This window comes from Scyliorhinus canicula, chromosome 8 (assembly GCF_902713615.1).
Source record: "Scyliorhinus canicula chromosome 8, sScyCan1.1, whole genome shotgun sequence".
NCBI lineage: Eukaryota > Metazoa > Chordata > Chondrichthyes > Carcharhiniformes > Scyliorhinidae > Scyliorhinus > Scyliorhinus canicula.
The window spans coordinates 47,055,157-47,072,097 of record NC_052153.1 but is presented as its reverse complement, the minus strand read 5'-3'; the positions used below and the strand labels follow the sequence as shown (position 1 = coordinate 47,072,097).

At 43.8% G+C, this 16,941-nt stretch overlaps 1 protein-coding gene across 1 annotated transcript in view; it reads right to left on the bottom strand.

Moving 5' to 3' along the window:
- Positions 1-487: 487 nt before the first annotated feature.
- Positions 488-16,941, bottom strand: part of LOC119970217 (nitric oxide-associated protein 1-like) — a 29,082-nt gene continuing 12,628 nt past the window's right edge. Inside the window, exons 4-7 of the mRNA XM_038804473.1 lie at positions 15,958-16,089; positions 11,106-11,222; positions 4,219-4,336; positions 488-1,519 (exon numbers count right to left, since the gene is read on the bottom strand). Of these exons, the coding sequence (XP_038660401.1) occupies positions 1,308-1,519; positions 4,219-4,336; positions 11,106-11,222; positions 15,958-16,089 (579 nt within the window). The 3' untranslated portion in view covers positions 488-1,307. The remainder of the gene's footprint in view (positions 1,520-4,218; positions 4,337-11,105; positions 11,223-15,957; positions 16,090-16,941) is intronic.

Sequence of the window (16,941 nt, the reverse complement as noted above, 5' to 3'; positions counted from 1 at the left end):
GATTGGCCTTCTGCATGGTAAGGATTCTATGATCTCCTTCTTTGTCTTGGCATCTTTTGCTTTTGCCTCTGAAACACCTTAGGCTATTTTTCTACATTAGAATTGCACTGAAAATACAAGATGCCTTACAACAGTACTAAAGGTTTTGCATCAGATCTCCTTATTTGTTTTTTGTATGTACAGTAAACCACTTGAGCCCAATATCCAGGATTGGCTGCAATCTCCTAGTGCTCCTTTTTTCTTGCACCCTCACTTGGGATAGTGCCCAATTCTGTAGCCTTGCCAGCAGCACATAATATCAGTTCATCTGTTCGTGATTTTCTTTTACCCATTCATGTGATGTGAGCATTGCCAGTATTTGTTGTCCATCTTTAATTGTTTTTGAGGAGGTGGTGGTGAGCTGCCCTCGTGAACTGCTTCAGTCCATGTAGCTATGCAGCACTGCTCGGGAGTTGAGGCAACACCAGTAATCAAGCAAGGACACAGGTTACACAAAGAATTCCTGAGATTTACTCACAGTAATTCAACTGACCCCTCAAGTTACAATTTTCATTATAAACATATTTTACAAAATGTGTCAATGCAAGTTACATGCACACGTAATAAGTGAAAAAATGATTGGAAATCTGCCTGATGGTTAAACAGTTTGAACCATATAAATATTCAAACTATTTTCTGCTCTTTCCTTTTGTAGTATAATTGTTGGGAAAAAAAAAAATCAAAATCGGAAAATCGTCTTGCAGTAGCTTACACAAACTCTTAATGGCACTACAAATGAATTTGCCTGGGGAAATGATTGTTCTGTTAGAAGTGAACAGGAAAAACGAAAAAAAAAAGAATGCTTTTGCAGATGGCCAGTATCGATTCCAGCCGGGCCTCATGACAGTTTCTGTTCTTGGCCTATATGCATCTTCCCAGCCTGTTTACAGTACCACAATATTCATGTGGAATAATATTAAGTATCTGTGAAGTGGACTGTTTAGCCTTATTCTTCAGTTGTAAATCAGCAAGACAATGCACTAAACATGATTTTGTGCATAAATTCATTCTCAATACTGTCACACCGTACAGCTCAAAAAAACTTCTGCTTTCAGGTAAAATTCTACTGGAAACCAGTAAATGCTGCAATAGCGGAATTAACTTACTGACTTGTGCTCATTAAGTAGCCAGCTACCTGGCAAGATCACAGCAAGACAAAGTAGCGTACACAATGAGAGTCAGCAGAGAACTGTCTTTGGTGAAATTTAATTACAAACCCCAGTATGGTCACTTTTATAAATACCCCTCATCATTCTTTTTCGAGCAGCCTATGTTTTTGATGTAGCTACTGGTCGCAGGTTTTGCACAATGGGTAGTGGCTTTTTAAATTTATAGGCTGGGGATTTTCTTATTCGTTTCCCTTTAACACTGATGATGAATGGCAGAAGAGGTGGCTTTTCAACCATGATACCAATTCCTGCAGGAGTGTAGGCCCGAAGCTTAATTTTATCCTCTGAATGAGCGGTCACTGCAATCCAGCCTGAAGAAAGAGAAGAAAAAAGGTTGCACAATTGTTAGAAGAGTTCTGCAAAATACCCAAGGGTCTGAATTTTCTTACCTGCAGTTACTGAAGTCACAAGAGCTGACTAGAATTCTCCGTTATTAAAACAAATTGCTTTATTACACACTAGCTATTCCATCTAGGTTTAAAAGCAACCTAAAAGAACCTAATACAGAGTACAACAATAACATCTGACCAGTTATTTGAGTTTGCCCATGCAACTTAAAATATGAGTAGAGGTAGAATCTTTGATTTCTCAACTTTCTAAGTTCTCCAATCCAATGTTTCTCTCAGCTTGAGAGACAATGTCAAACTTGAGGATATTAATTGATCTGTAAAAAATATCACCAAAATAGATTTGGACAACACTCTCCTCGTCCCCGAACGTCATAGCAAACATATAATCTAATCGTAGGGTTCTGCCAATATAGCTCTGAAACTAATCAATCAGAAGAGGTTCACAGTAATTAAAACCATTCATTTTCTCCTTGTCTGGTAAGGGCATGTTGCTAATTCCAGTGACCATATTATCTGCACATTAGTTGCATGGATTAGGACAGTCGCTGACAAGGTTGTTGCTTATCCCCAATGGTCCTTCAGGTGATGGCGAGCCACCTTCTTGAACCAATGAAATCCATGTGGTGTAGGTACATCCACAGTGCTGTTGAGGGTGGATCCAAGGTCCTGATCCAGCGACAGTGTGATAAGAGTTTCAAGTCACAATGGCACGTGACTTGCCATTGTAGGTGGTGGTACCCCCATGTGTCTGTTTATCCATATATTTTGAGATGGCAGAGGCCGAGGATTTGGAATGCAGCTGTACTGGAACAGTTTGGTTACGAATGCATCCAGTTCTGGAGCACAAGTCTTCAGTGTTAAAGCCACAATATTGTCAGGGTCAGGTCCACAGTTTTCACTGTATCCAGGGCCTCCAGCAGTTTCTCGATACCATGTGAAGTGAATCTCTGATGGGGGAGGGTGGGATTTCAAGTGGAGGCCAAGATGGATTATATCCACATATGTTCCTGCCTCGTCTTTTGCACTGATGTGCTGGGCTCACCCAATTTCTATAGCAGTTTGAAATAACAGGGCCGTGCCTGACTAACTGAGAGAGCAGTTAAGAGTCAGCCACATGGGCTAGCACTGCTGCCTCACAGCGCCGAGGTTCCAGGTTCGATCCCGGCTCTGGGTCACTGTCCGTGTGGAGTTTGCACATTCTCCCCGTGTTTGCGTGGGTTTCGCTTCCACAACCCAAAGATGTGCAGGGTAGGTGGATTGGCCACACTAAATTGCCTCTTAATTAGAAAAAATGAATTGGGTACTCTAAATTTATTTTTTTTAAAGTCAGCCACATTGCTGTGGGTTTGGAATCACATACAGGTCAGGTAAATTTCATCCCCTGAAGAACACCAGTGAAACAGGTGGAGATTTCCTCCCTGGAGGACATTAATGAAACAGGTGGGTTCTTGTAACAATCCAACAGTTTCACCAATATTCTGGAGTTGAGCATTTTATTTCAGATTTATGTGATAAAGAAATTATGCGATGCCTAATAATAAATGTTGACACAGTATAGTAAATATTAATAGGAGATACTTTTGGACCCAGTGTGTATTTCCATTACAGGATGCCACATGACAACTTTTGTACCCAGTGTTTATTTCCATTACAGGATGCCACATGGCAACAGAGATCTGCACTTTACTTGACCTTGGATTACATCAGACTAATACATCAAGAATTCACCCCTCAAAACATGGACAGGCACTGCAGTTTAAACAAACTAAATCTTAGTGCAACATCCATATTTTGAAACAATATAACCCGAGTACGCAGCACTATTTGTACTGCCATTGCTGTAGATGGGAATACAATTGTGTTGTTGCTCAAACGTCACCTGGCACCCACAGGGTTCTAGCAGTAATTAGCATGGATTCTGGGACAGGGAGCAGAGTATGGCAGCAAGGATAGGAGACCACCCTAAAATGAAAGTCACTGGATCTCGAGGGGTTTATTAATATTGGGGTCACAATTTACAGTGAAAAGCAGATGCTGGGAAAATATAAATCTGATTTTCATCAGGTTATATAAGAAAACGGATTTGTGTATTTCAACCTTCAGAGTATATTTAAGGTTGAACTAGGCCAGCTTTTCAGAGTAGCCTCCATCTCTAAGCTCCACCCTCTGTCCAAAGCCATATTGAATTAAGCTGAAGCAGCTTTGAGCAGCATTGTTGAAATGGTGATCCGAATAAAGTGACACTGTTGAACCTGGGTTGACACACCTTGATTGCCATTCAGACCCAAAATGCTGCACAACTCATATCACCAGATATCACAATGCAGAGCTGGGCTGTGATGGGAAACATCTCAAGAAGCACTTTCAACGTAACAGGGGCTGGTTTTACAGGAAAGTTTATAGTTATTTACAGTGAATGTAACAATTTTTATGGGTACACGTTACATTTTTTGTACAAATACATATTCAGATGGATCATGAATAACGAATCAAAATGGGAATTAAATTTCTCTTTGTGACAGATTTATGTGCTGGACACTATACAACATTACAGATGTTGGAAATATATTGACTGGCCTTGATTTGATAAGTCTAGTTGCGAATCCATTTCGATATTCTGTTGTCCTGAACATATCAAAACTAGATGAAAAGGACGCTACCTGCTGAAGAGAGTTTTATGTCAGCGACAGCCTCAAGGATACCAATTCCATCCAACTCAATGTCCTGAAATTCCAATGGAGGGAAATCTTTCATCCTCTCCTCTCCGCCAATAGGAACCTAGTAAAAATATGGACAAGACAGGTAAAATTAGAACACAAGCACTTCAGCATCCTTGACAGTATGTAGGCTTGCCCATTAGTCACATGGAAGTCTAATTTGATATCACTGGAAAACTTTCTATTCTTTACAGACCCTACATTGCAAAATAACTTCTTCCCATGTTGTGCCTATACCATCACCCCCCTCTCTCCTTCCAACCAAGAACCATAGTCACTTATTTCTTGCTCCCATTTCAGCTGTGAATCAGCTGATGAATCGATGTGCTGCACTGGAACTGCTGAAATTTCCTCTCCTCAGCTAATGATTCTCCTCTGCAATGATTCTCAACTCTTGACGAGGCCTGACCTGTTTCTTATGCTTCTTCCTTGACCCCATGTCACCCACCTCCTCCTCTCACGTTTGGCTTCCAGCACATTAATCAGGATTCCATAAAACCTTATCTGCCGCCATTCTCCGGACAAAACCTCCAGCGTCCCTTCTGGTCACTTTACTACATGAATTCAGAGGACTCACTTCCGGCCACATTACTGTCCAGGGCTTCAAATATTTCTTTCATGTGTGACATTATATGCTTGTTCCCACCAAGAAAATTGTATTCACTGATCACTGTGCAGACAGTTAACGAGTTTCTACAAAAATAAATAAGTATATATACGCAGTGGGTGGGCAGCACAGGGCCGCAGTGGTTAGTGTTGCTGCCTCACAGCGCCGAGGTCCCAGGTTCGATCCCGGCTCTGGGTCACTGTCCGTGTGGAGTTTGCACATTCTCCCCTTGTTTGCGTGGGTTTCGCCCCCACAACCCAAAGATATGCAGGGTAGGTGGATTGGCCACGCTAAATTGCAAAAAATGAATTGGGTACTCTAAATTTTTTTTTAAAGTGCCGTGGGTGTACCTACACCAAGGACTGCAGCAGTTCAAGAAGGTAGCTCATCACCACCGTATGAAGGGCAACTAGGGATGGCAATAAATGCTGGCCAACCAGCGACACCCACACCCAGTAATAAAAAAAACACGGTGGCGCAGTAGTTAGAACTGCTGCCTCACGGCACCGAGGACCCGGGTTCGACCCCGGCCCCAGGTCACTGTCTGTGTGGAGTTTGCACATTCTCCTGTGTTTGCGTGGGTCTCAGCCCCACAACCCAAAAAAGATGTGCAGGGTAGGTGGATTTACCATGCTAAATTGCCCCTTAATTGTAAAAAAAAAAAAATTGGGTACACTAAATTTATATAAAAAGGAAAAGGAAGCAACTTGGAAAAAGGATTTTGTATCTGTCTTCACATTAAAACACCCTAAAACAGTAGAAAAACAACACGAAAAGGGAGGCGTTTAGGACAATAACAAGCACTCCAGAAAAAGTACTAGGAAAACTAATGAGACCAACGGCTGACAAGTCCCTGGGGCCTGATGGCCTGCATCCTGGGGTCTTAAAGGAAGTGGCTGTAAACTAAGACTTCCTCTATTCTGGAAAGGTCCCAGTAGATTGGAAAACCCCAAATGTAACGACCCTAGTTAAGGAGGGAGGGTGATAGGAAACTACAGGAATGTTAGTCTGACATCCATCATTGTGGAAAAAGCTAGAATGCATTATAGTAGTGGCAGGACATTTAGAAAATCATAATCCAATCCCGCAGTCAACGTGTTTTTATCAAAGGGGAATCCTTTTTGACAAATTAATTAGAGTTTCTTGGGGACGCAACAAACAAAGTGGTCCAGTAGATGTAGAGCATTTGGATTTCCAAAAGACATTTGATAGGGTAAGAGCATACGGTGTTGGAGGTAATAAATCAGCAATGATAGGAGGACTGGCTAACCAATAGGAAACAGAGATTCGGGATAAATGGATCATTTTCAGGTTGGCAAATGTATCTAGTGGGTGCCTCAGGAATCAGGGCTGGGGCCTCAACCATTCAATCCCACTCCTATGTATATGAATCAGAAAATATTAGTTATGCAGATACAGCATGGAATTGGGAAAGCAAATGGCAATCTTGGGCCTTTATCGTAAGGGAGATGATGTAGAGATGTCTTGTACAGAGCATTGTTGAGACCATAGCTAGAATACTGTTTACTGTTTTGATCTCCTTATTCAAGGAAGGAAATACTCGTACTTGAGGCATTTCAGAGAAGGTTCACTAAGCTAACTCCTTGGTTGAAGGAGTTGTCATAAGGAAAGACTAAAAAAGTTGGGCCGATACACGTTAAAGTTTAGAAGATTGAGAACTGATCGTACTGTAACATAAGATCTGGAGGGCTTGAATGCTGAGAGGATGTTCCACTTGTGGGAAACCTAGAATTGGGGAGTGCGGGAAAACAGTGGCAGGACAAGGGGCTTCCCAGTTACCACAGAAAGGGGGAGGAATTTCTTCGGAGTGTTGTCAATCTTTGAATTCTCTACCATACAGAGCAGTGGGAGGCTGGCCATTGAATATATTTAAGTTTGAGTTAAGCAGATTCTTGATCTATAAGGAAGTTGAGGCTTATGCAGGACAGTCAGGAAAGAGTTCTACCAAAGAGCAGGAAACTAGAATCGATCAGATCAGTCACGATGGAGCAGGTTCAATGGAGCCAACGGCCTTCTACTGCTCCATCCCTTATGTTCTCCCTTTAATTGAGGAACCAAACTCAGCCGTGTCATTTGTAACCATAAGTGGCTTTGAAAACAGCACCATGCCTTTCTCCTAGGCACTCTGCGAGCCTCTGGCCCAAACAGTGACATCGGTTATATATGCATTTTGCGCTAGCTAACTAAAGTCAGCTAGTGAACAGAGGCGAGGTGAGGTGAGAGGAGGGCTGCGGACATTGGGGCCTGGTTGGCAGGTTTTGATGGGCCTACGAGGCGAGCGGGGGGGGGGGGGGGAATTGATGCTGGGAGATGTCTTTGAGAGGAAATGTCGGAGGGAGTTTTGGGAAAGGGTTCAATGTTAATAATGGATAGGAGTGGGCCAGGCTTATGGGACAGGACCCGGTGGTATGATGATGGTGGCTAAAGGGGGGGGGGGGGGGGGGGGGGGGGAAGAGACACCCCCAGTTAGGATAGTCATGTGGAATGTGAGGGGGTCTGGTCAAGAGATCAAGGGTGTTTGCGCATCTTAAAAGTTTGAAAGCTGATATAGCAATGCTGCAGGAGACTCATTTGAGGGTGAAGGACCAGGTGAGACTTTGAAAAGGACTGGGTTGTCAGGTGTTTCACTCTGGATTTGACGGAAGGGCTTGAGGGGTAGTGGTAATGGTCAGCAAAAGAGTACGCTTCCAGATGGAGAAGGTGGTGGCAGATCAGGGGGTAGATATGTGATTGTGACAGGGGCGCTGGAGGGGAGGTTAGTGGCGCTGCTAAGTATATATGGCCCCAATTGGGACGACGTGGGATTTGCAAAGGTGTTTGTGGCCATCCCCGACTTGGACACACGCAAACTGATAGTGTGGAGGGACTGGAACTTGGTGCAGGTGCCAAGGCTGGACAGGTCACGGCCGCGCTCGCTGGCCCCCTCAGGGGGGGGTGGGAGGGGCGAAGGCGCTGGCTGGGCTAATGGTGGAAATGGGGGGGGGGGGGGGGGGGTAGATCCTTGGAGGTTTCTGCACCCAAGGGAGCGGGAGTTTTTCTCAGCAGTCCACAGGGTATATCCATGGATTGACTTTTTCGTGGTGGGGAAGGCTTTGTTGGCTGGGGTTAAGGGGTCGGAATACTCGGCAATTGCAGTGTCAGATCATGCTCCTCATTGCGTGGATATGGTGCTGGAGAAGGGGGTAGCGCAGAGGCCGGGTGGGAACTGGATGTGGGACTTTTGGGGGACCAAGTGCTTTGTGAAAAATTGAAAAGGTAAATAAGGAATATGTAGGTTTCAACTATACGGGTGAGGTGTCAAAGGCAGTCGCCTGGGACGCTCTAAAGGCGGTGGTGAGGGGGGAGGTGATCTCGTTTAAGGCCAGGGTGGACAAAGAGAGGTTGGAGCGGCAGAGTGTAATAGATGAGATGCTGGAGGTAGATAGGAGTTCTGCAGAGGATGGGGACCCAGCAAAGCTGGAGAAGAGGAAGTAACTACAGGCGAGCTTTAACCGACTATCTACCAGGAAGGCAGTGCGCCAACTGAGGCAAGCAAGGGGTGCAGTTTATGAACATGGAGATAAGGCGGGACATCTGTTAGCAGGTCAGCTCTGGAGGGAAGCAGCTGCAAGGATAATTGTGCAGGGGAGGGATGGGCCGGGAAGTTGGTGGTGGCGCGGATCTGATTAACAAGGTTTTTGAGGAATTTTATGAGAGGTTGTACAGGTCAGAGCAACCCGGGGGAGATCGAGAGATGCAGGAATTTCTAGATGGGTTGGAGTGCCCGAGGTTAGGGGAGGGGGACAGGGCTACATTAGGAGAAGCGATAGTATAGCAGGAGATAAAGGATGCGATCGGGAGGATGCAGTCGGGGAAGGTGGCAGGGCCGGATGGGTTTCCGGTGCAATATTATAAAAAAATTCAAGGATAAGCTGGCACCCCTGATGGTGGGGATGTTTGAAGAGGCGATAGGGAAGCGGGTGTTGCCACAAACCTTGGGGCAGGCATAGATTTCCCTGTTGCTAAAAAAATCCGACAGAGTGTGGGTCGTATCGACCCATATCACTTCGGAATGTGGACGCAAAAGTATTGGCCAAGGTACTGGCGGGTAGGCTGGAGGAGTGCCTCCCGAAGGTGATAGGATAAGGTCAGACGGGGTTCGTGAGAGGGAGGCAGCTCTTTTTAAACATTAGAAGGGTATTGAAAGTTGTTATGGCACCGGCAGAGGGGAAGGAAACAAAGGTGGCTGTGGCATTGGACGCTCAGAAGGCATTCGACCGGGTGGAATGGGGGTACTTGATGGCAGTTCTGGAGTGGTTTGGGATTGGACCAAGATTTGTGAATTGGGTAAAGCTATGATATAAGGAGCTGACGGCAAGTGTCCGCACAAACAACATCAGCTCGAGATACTTTTCTCTCCACCGTGGGACTAGGCAGGAATGTCCTAAGTCCCCCCTGCTGTTTGCACTCGCGATTGAGCCATTGGCCATCGCATGAAGAAGTTTGGGGCTATGGAAAGGAATAGTGCGGGGCGGGGGGGAAGAGAGATATAGCATAGGATGTCCTTATATGCCGATGACTTGCTGTTATACGTGTCGGAACAGAGTGTGTCGATAGGGGGAATATTGGAGCTGCTGTGAATGTTTGGGTCTTTCTCGGGGTACAAGCTGAATCTAGACAAGAGTGAGTATTTTGTGGTATCTCGGCCGGGTGTGGTGGGGGGGGGGGGGCTGCCATTCCGTAGGTAAGAGACTCACTTTAGGTACCTGGGGGTGCAGGTTGCCTGGGAGTGGGGGCTCCGCAGGTACAACATTTCTAGTTTGGTGGGTACAGTGAAAGCCGATCTGGCGAGGTGGGATGGTCTCCCTCTGTCACTGGCGGGTTGGGTACAGGTGGTTAAAATGAACGTGTTGCCGCGATTTCTGTTCATTTTTCAATGCCTGCCGATTTTCCTGCCAAAGGCTTTTTTCAGAGAGATTAAGGGAAAGATTACGTTGTTCATATGGGGAGGGAAGGTGGCCAGAGTTAGAAAGGTGCTGCTACAGAGGGGAAGGCAGGCAGGGGGGTTTGGGTCTTCAGAACCTGAAGTATTATTACTGGGCGGCGAATGTGGAGAAGGTGCGGAGCTGGGTCAGAGGGGTTGATTCCCAGTGGGTCAGAATGGAGGACAGTTTGTGCAGGGGGTCAGGATTGAAAGCACTAGCAACAGCGCCGCTTCCGATAGCCCCAGGGAAGTACTCAGGGAGTCCGGTAATAACAGCTTCATTGAGAATTTGGAGGCAGTTTCTCCAACACTTCGGGATGGGGGTAGGGCCAAGGGAAATGCCGATTCGGGGGAACCACAGATATGAGCCAGGGAACTGGGATGGAAATTTTTGGAAATGAGGGAAGGGGATTAAGACACTGAAAGATTTGTTTCTTAGGGGTCGGTTTGCAGGATTAAAGGAGCTGGAAGAGAAGTATGGCTGGAGCAGGGGGAAATTTTTAGATACATGCAGGTTCGAGATTTTGCCAGAAAGGAGATACAGAACTTCCCGGAGTAGCAGCCTCCACATTGCTTGAGGTGCTGACGACAGGGGGACTGGAGAAGGGGGTAGTGTCAGCGGTCTACGGAGCTATTTGGAGGAGGAGAAGGAACCACTGGAAGGGATCAAAGCAAAGTGGGAGGAAGAGTTGAGAGAGGACATGGAGGAGGGGTTCTGAGGTGCTCCAGAGAGTGAATGCCTCCACCTCGTGCGCAAGGTTGGGGCTGATGCAGCTGAAGATGGTATACAGTTTACATGAATTAAAATTACAACTGAAAGCTTACAATGAAGCATACCATACAAAGACTCAAAATACTTTTGTCTGAATTGCAACTTTTCTTATGCATCATAACATTTATATGGAGTGCGTTTTTTGGGGGAAAATCTAAGTGGCTATGTGTATATTTTCACGACTTGATTTTGTCTGACATATAACTTAGAACAGTACAGCACAGTACAGGCCCTTCGGCCCACTATGTTGTGCCGGCCATTTATCCTAATCTAAGGTCAATCTAGTACTGTATTACTTCAACACATCAGCAACATAACTAAGAATCCCATCAGAACCTGAAAATTATAGAACATTTTGGTCACATACATACAAAATAGACATTGATCTATAGTAAAATTACCAGTTCAAATTTCAACCGTGTACACGCTGCAACCTTTTCCTATACGGAGATACAATGATGGCTTACCCCAAGCAATGCTTTTCCAGCATGCTTCTGGTAGATTGAATCTGCTTTATCAAGGTTTGTAACGTGGACTGGAAGCTGGTTGGAAGCAACAACAGAAAACCAGGCCGACTTTTCTCCCTGAATGAAATGAAAATGATTCAAAACACATGTTTAAAAATGTTAACAAACTGCAGATGCTTTAGTCTCCATTATAAAAACAGAATGCTGGAAACATTTAGGCACGATTTGTCAAGAGAACTGATGAGTTGGGTTTCAGTTGTCAGCCCTTCCCCTGAACTCAAGTGCACTTTCGGTAGACAATACAGAATATTGAATACAGGAAAGATGGGCGCACATCTACTTCTCCGATTAATGTCAAGCACTATGTCGAGGAGCACACTCCTAGCTACTTCAATGACAGGAAATGAAAGAGCAAGATAATATACGGAATCAAACATAGATCATAGTACGGTAGCATTGTGGATAGCACAATCGCTTCACAGATCCAGGGTCCCAGGTTCGATTCCGGCTTGGGTCACTGTCTGTGCGGAGTCTGCACATCATCCCCATGTGCGTGTGGGTTTCCTCCGGGTGCTCCGGTTTCCTCCCACAGTCCAACGGTGTGCAGGTTAGGTAGATTGGCCATGATAAATTGCCCTTCGTGTCCAAAATTGCCCTTGGTGTTGGGTGGGGTTACTGGGTTATGGGGATAAGGTGGAGTTGTTGACCTTGGGTAGGGTGCTCTTTCCAAGAGCCGGTGCAGACTCGATGGGCTGAATGGCCTCCTTCTGCACTGTAAATTCTATGATTCTAAATTCCATGATAGCTGATACCAGTCGATGTAAAATTAAATTGCCGCTTCAGATCCATAATTCTGATTGTCATTTATATTTAGAAATTAAACCCAAGTTTAGTGCAGCAGCAATCTCAAACATCAGTTCCAATTTTCATCTTCTCCAAGAATCATTTTCAGCACTATTCTGAACTAGAATTTGAAATAATTACAAATAACCTTTTTGTTCTTATGTGCTGAAATCAGTTTTGTATCAGTGTCTTGCTGTGAATTTGTTTCACCTTTCAGAACTGTGAGCTAACTGTACTTTTCCAGCAGTTTCAGTTTTATTTAGTTCTCTCCTATGCCTCCATCTTTTCCTTCTATCTCCATCCAAATAAAAAAGTACAACTCAGCTTAGATTCTTGAAATATATAAATATTAAAATAAAATACTTGTGAATGCACATAGAAACATGCACCTTCATACACTAGACACTATGCATAAATGTTTATATAAAGGTTTTTAACAAGGAAATACAAATGATATGACATGACATTCTACAGCTCTACCACTGTGGGTGGTAAAACTGATAAGGCAACAGGTCTTATATTTACTGGAAATCTACGCAGTGAGTGCCTTACAGACTATACTGCATTCTGACTAACTTACATTTAGCTCCAACAACACCCAAGAAGCTTGACACCATCCAGGGCAAAGCAGCTTCCTTGATTGCTACCCCTTCCACAAACATTTACTCCTTCCACTACTGATGCAAAGTGACAGCAGTATGCACCATCAACTCACCAAGGTTCCTTAGGCAGCACCTCCCAAACACAGGACCACTACAACCTAGAAGGATAAGGGCAGCAGATACGTGGGAACACCATCTGAGGTTCCCCTCCAGGTCACGAGCTATTCTGACTTGGAAATATACCACTGTTTCTTCACTGTCACTGGGTCAAGATCCTGAAACTCCCTCTCCTTAAAAGCACTGTGGGTGTCCCTACACCACAGGGACTGCAGCTATTCAAGAAGGTAGCTCCCCACCATCTTCTCAAGGGCAACTAGGGATGGGCAATAAATGTTGGCCTAGCTAGCGACGCCCACATCCCATAAATGAATTTAAAAAAAGGATTATTTATAGTGAGGAGCATACAATATTTTAGCACTTATGCGAGGGTGTGCAGAGACAGGTGAAGCATAGGACATTATAATATAGCAACACATCAATAGATGAGCTAACTTATCAGTAAATAGGTTGTCAGCTCCTCTATAAAGTCCCCCAAATCAAAACTTGAATACCAACTTAAGCAACAATACAATTCATCTTGTTAGTATGAATTATTTTTATGTTCCTTAAAATATGAACATTAAATGGAAACTGATGGAAGCAGAGCAAGCCACATGGCCCTGTGAGCCTGTATTTAATGGCTACTGTACATTGCAGCATTTTTCTGACCCCAAAAATCATGTTTTTGCATACAGTGTTTATGTTGGGCCGGTTTAGCTCAGTTGGTTGGACAAATGATTTGTGATGCAGAGCAAGGCTTTCAGCGCATACCACACTGGCTGAGGTTATTCATGAAGGCCCACCTTTTCAATTTTGCCCCTCGTCCGAGGTGTGATTAAATCACCACTAGTCAGCTCACCCCCTCAAAAGGGAAAGCAGCCTATGGTCATCTGGAACGATGCGGCTTCACTTTTTTAAATATGAATCCACTCCACTTTTCAGCCATGATATATCACATTAGTCAGCCTCAATTTGTTTAGCCTACAAATGCTTGTTTTACAATTTGAGCTCTGCACAAGTGATCAAGCTGGTGATATGGGCTGTTGTGCGAGGATGCATGGAGTTTAAGATTGACACCCACTCTGTCAAATGATGACATTCAACATTGGCAACTACTCACACCAGCAGTTCACTTATATACTCTGCATAAGAGTTGACCCCCTTTATTTGGAAAGATTTTGAGGCTTCAAAGAACTTAGATACCAACATCTACGGTTATGTTAAATTTTGTCTGATAAAACCTGCAAGTGTCTTTGATATTTTTAAAAATCCACATGGCTGGGGAAACCAGTTATGTTCAATATTGAGGTTAATGATACATTGCCCTTAGTGTCCAAAATTCTATGATTAACCTAGGACAATAGTTCGGCACAACATCGTGGGCTTGTTCTGTGCTGTATTTCTCTACATCTATATCTAAACACCTTCAACTGACAGTGCTGTCCTCAGGAATGGAGATCACAGGGCAGAAGTTCAGAATATTGGGGTGGTCTGACTTGGATGGACACTTTCACAATTTGAACTGTACTTCACATTTCACTTGTGGAGCAAGTGGCCGCATCTTCCCATGTCGACCCTTAAGCAGTTGAGGGATGGCCAGATTTTCAGTGGAAGGGACTTAATCACTCAACTCAGTTACCAGGGTATGCTTGGTGATGTTTGGAGTCAACCAGGAGATGCATCATTGAAAGTTGGGGCTGTCGTCAGTTTGTAGAGTGTTTTCCAGTCAGGTCTACAGGATTTCAGGCGACTGCATGTGATTTATGTTTGATGCCCTCTGTCAATGGGAGTGCTTCATCAGCTGCCAGCCAATATTCTTTGAGGAAGTTTCCTCTGTGGACACAGCTCCCACACAGATCGGTCATCACACTGGCTCTCCAGTGATTTCCCTCCCACAAAATCATGGCTGCTCATATATGCTACAACTTGGTCCTGGTTTTCTAGGCTAAAGAACTTCAGGACATTAAGAAAACACCTACTGAATATCTAACTTTGTTGGAAGCCTGCTTCAGAAAATAAGAGACTTTGACCAAACACTGCCAAAACTGTTGTTTCAGCCTTGCACCTAAACAACTCAAAAGGCCAGGAAGACCTTCCTGTCCAGTTCTGTGGCCGACCACTCACCCACAAGCCAATGCCAAAATAGCTTGGCATCACTTCTGAGCATACATTGACGTACTGACAACAAAGCATCGCCAGAATACTAGATCAGAATACTGGATCCAAGGTTACGACGAGAATAAATCTTGTATTGAAACTGCCAGGTATCTGAAGATATCTGAAATTTCCAGTAAATGACTGGAAGGATCAGAGGATTTCAAGTTGTAAGACGTTTACTGTCACAAATTAAAAACAACATTAATTTTAAACACCATTTCAGTCGGCAATTTATATTCTCTACTCTGAACGACAGCAAAGAACCCCCATTTAATTTTTAAAGTGACTGTATATCATCTTCACTTGTCATTCACCAGGAAACAGTCCAAAGCTATTCTCAACTCTTGATGGCTTGCATCCTTTTCCCTTTTGCTGTTAGATAATCATTTTAATCCTGAACTGACTTCCATGGCGAGGGCTGCCCTGGGGATCTCTCCCTCTATCCACAGGTAGACAGATCTTCCAGTCTCATTTAAATTCTTACAAACTTAAGTCTCTTCAATCCATGCGTGAGGTCCTATCCACATTCTGCCGTGAAGAGGAGAGAGACCGGCTGCCTCTCTCTCTCTGGCTCAGATACATGCAGACTGACCTGGCTGAGTATTTCAGGAATTTCTTAAGCAAACAGATACTACAATGACTTCCTATGGACTCTTCCCTTCTCAAAGTCCATCTCCATGGCAATATGAATCACATGGGCCTTTGTTTTAGGTAGAATTGCTCATCAACTGTATTCTAAACCCCAAATTATATTCTACCTTGAAATTAAGTAGACGGTTTAAAGTATAACATTTTATAGAACCTGACATTCCTCACACCTCCCTGTGGAACAAGCAGTCTACCAATAGTCAGCACTGATGCTCTTGCCATTGTCTACTGGTGAACAACTTGCACCTTTTTCCCAGTTAAACAATCTGGGCCTTCCTTTAACAACCAAGCCATTACAGCTTGTTGTTAGGCAGTATTCAGAACAGGTTACATGACCCCTATCATTCCTCAATTTTACCTTAAATTAAATAGACAGCCAAAAAATATAATCGAACCTTTGTATTTGTAACAGCTTCGAGACAAACACAGATTAAGTGACTTCCTGTGCCAGCACAAAAAGGTGCTATATGAATACAAGTTGTTGTCAATTTCTAGATCTTTACCGTCAGAAAATCTATGCGACCTAGGGCACCCAGAAATAGCACCATTCCAGGCTGTAGCACATATGTTCGGGGGATGATTCCTGATGATGGCATCACAACTTTCAGTTCTTGATCTGTAAGTAGATTTAAAATCTGCAAAATATATTGGAGTTACAGGAGGAAATTAGAGAAGTTGCACTTCAAAAATAAACGTTCTTATGGATCTCACTACCAAGCTGCTTGCTAGTTGTTCCGCTTATTTATTTCTATTACTTCAAGTAAAGAATTACCATTAAAACATTGCATCTAACAGAAAATAAATAACACTCAATTTGTTTCAATTACTTCAACTACGTTACCCAATGGAGGGCATGAGAAACAACGTTTCTCCACAGCCAAAACATTTCAGAGATTGATTTAATAAATACGAAGGCATGATTTTCTCTTAGGCAGTAGGCAATCCCAGGAGCTTTACAGCACTGTGCAAAGGTCAAATCAACAATTTTAGAAATGTGAATGGCATTTGAAGTTGCTGATACTAAAAGACCTTGGTGTTCAAATTGAGAATTTATCTGTCAATGAGAATGCAGTGTCAAAAACAGTCTTTTCTAAATCCCCAGACCCACAACATTGAAACAGGGTAAACCAGAGTTACCTGGGAATTGAGGACTGAATTGCCTGGGCTTAAGAATTAGGTGACCCTCAGCCACAAGTTACCCAACTCCTTTCACCCCCATATCTCAGAAACCAGCAAATGGTTCAAATGGATCCTTAGTCAAACTTTTCATTTCATAAGGAGCTCACATTAAACTGCTTAGAACAGCAATTAACCCTAACTATTGCTCGGAAAATAAACCTTGGGTGGCAGGACGAAATACTTTTGTTCTACATGGGAGCAACATTTCTTCTAATAGCTGAGAAAATCTTCAGTTAAGTTTTGCATTTATTTTCTCTAAAAGGAGCACTCATTCAAGACTGATAGAATGGTATTGTACTAAAGGAGTA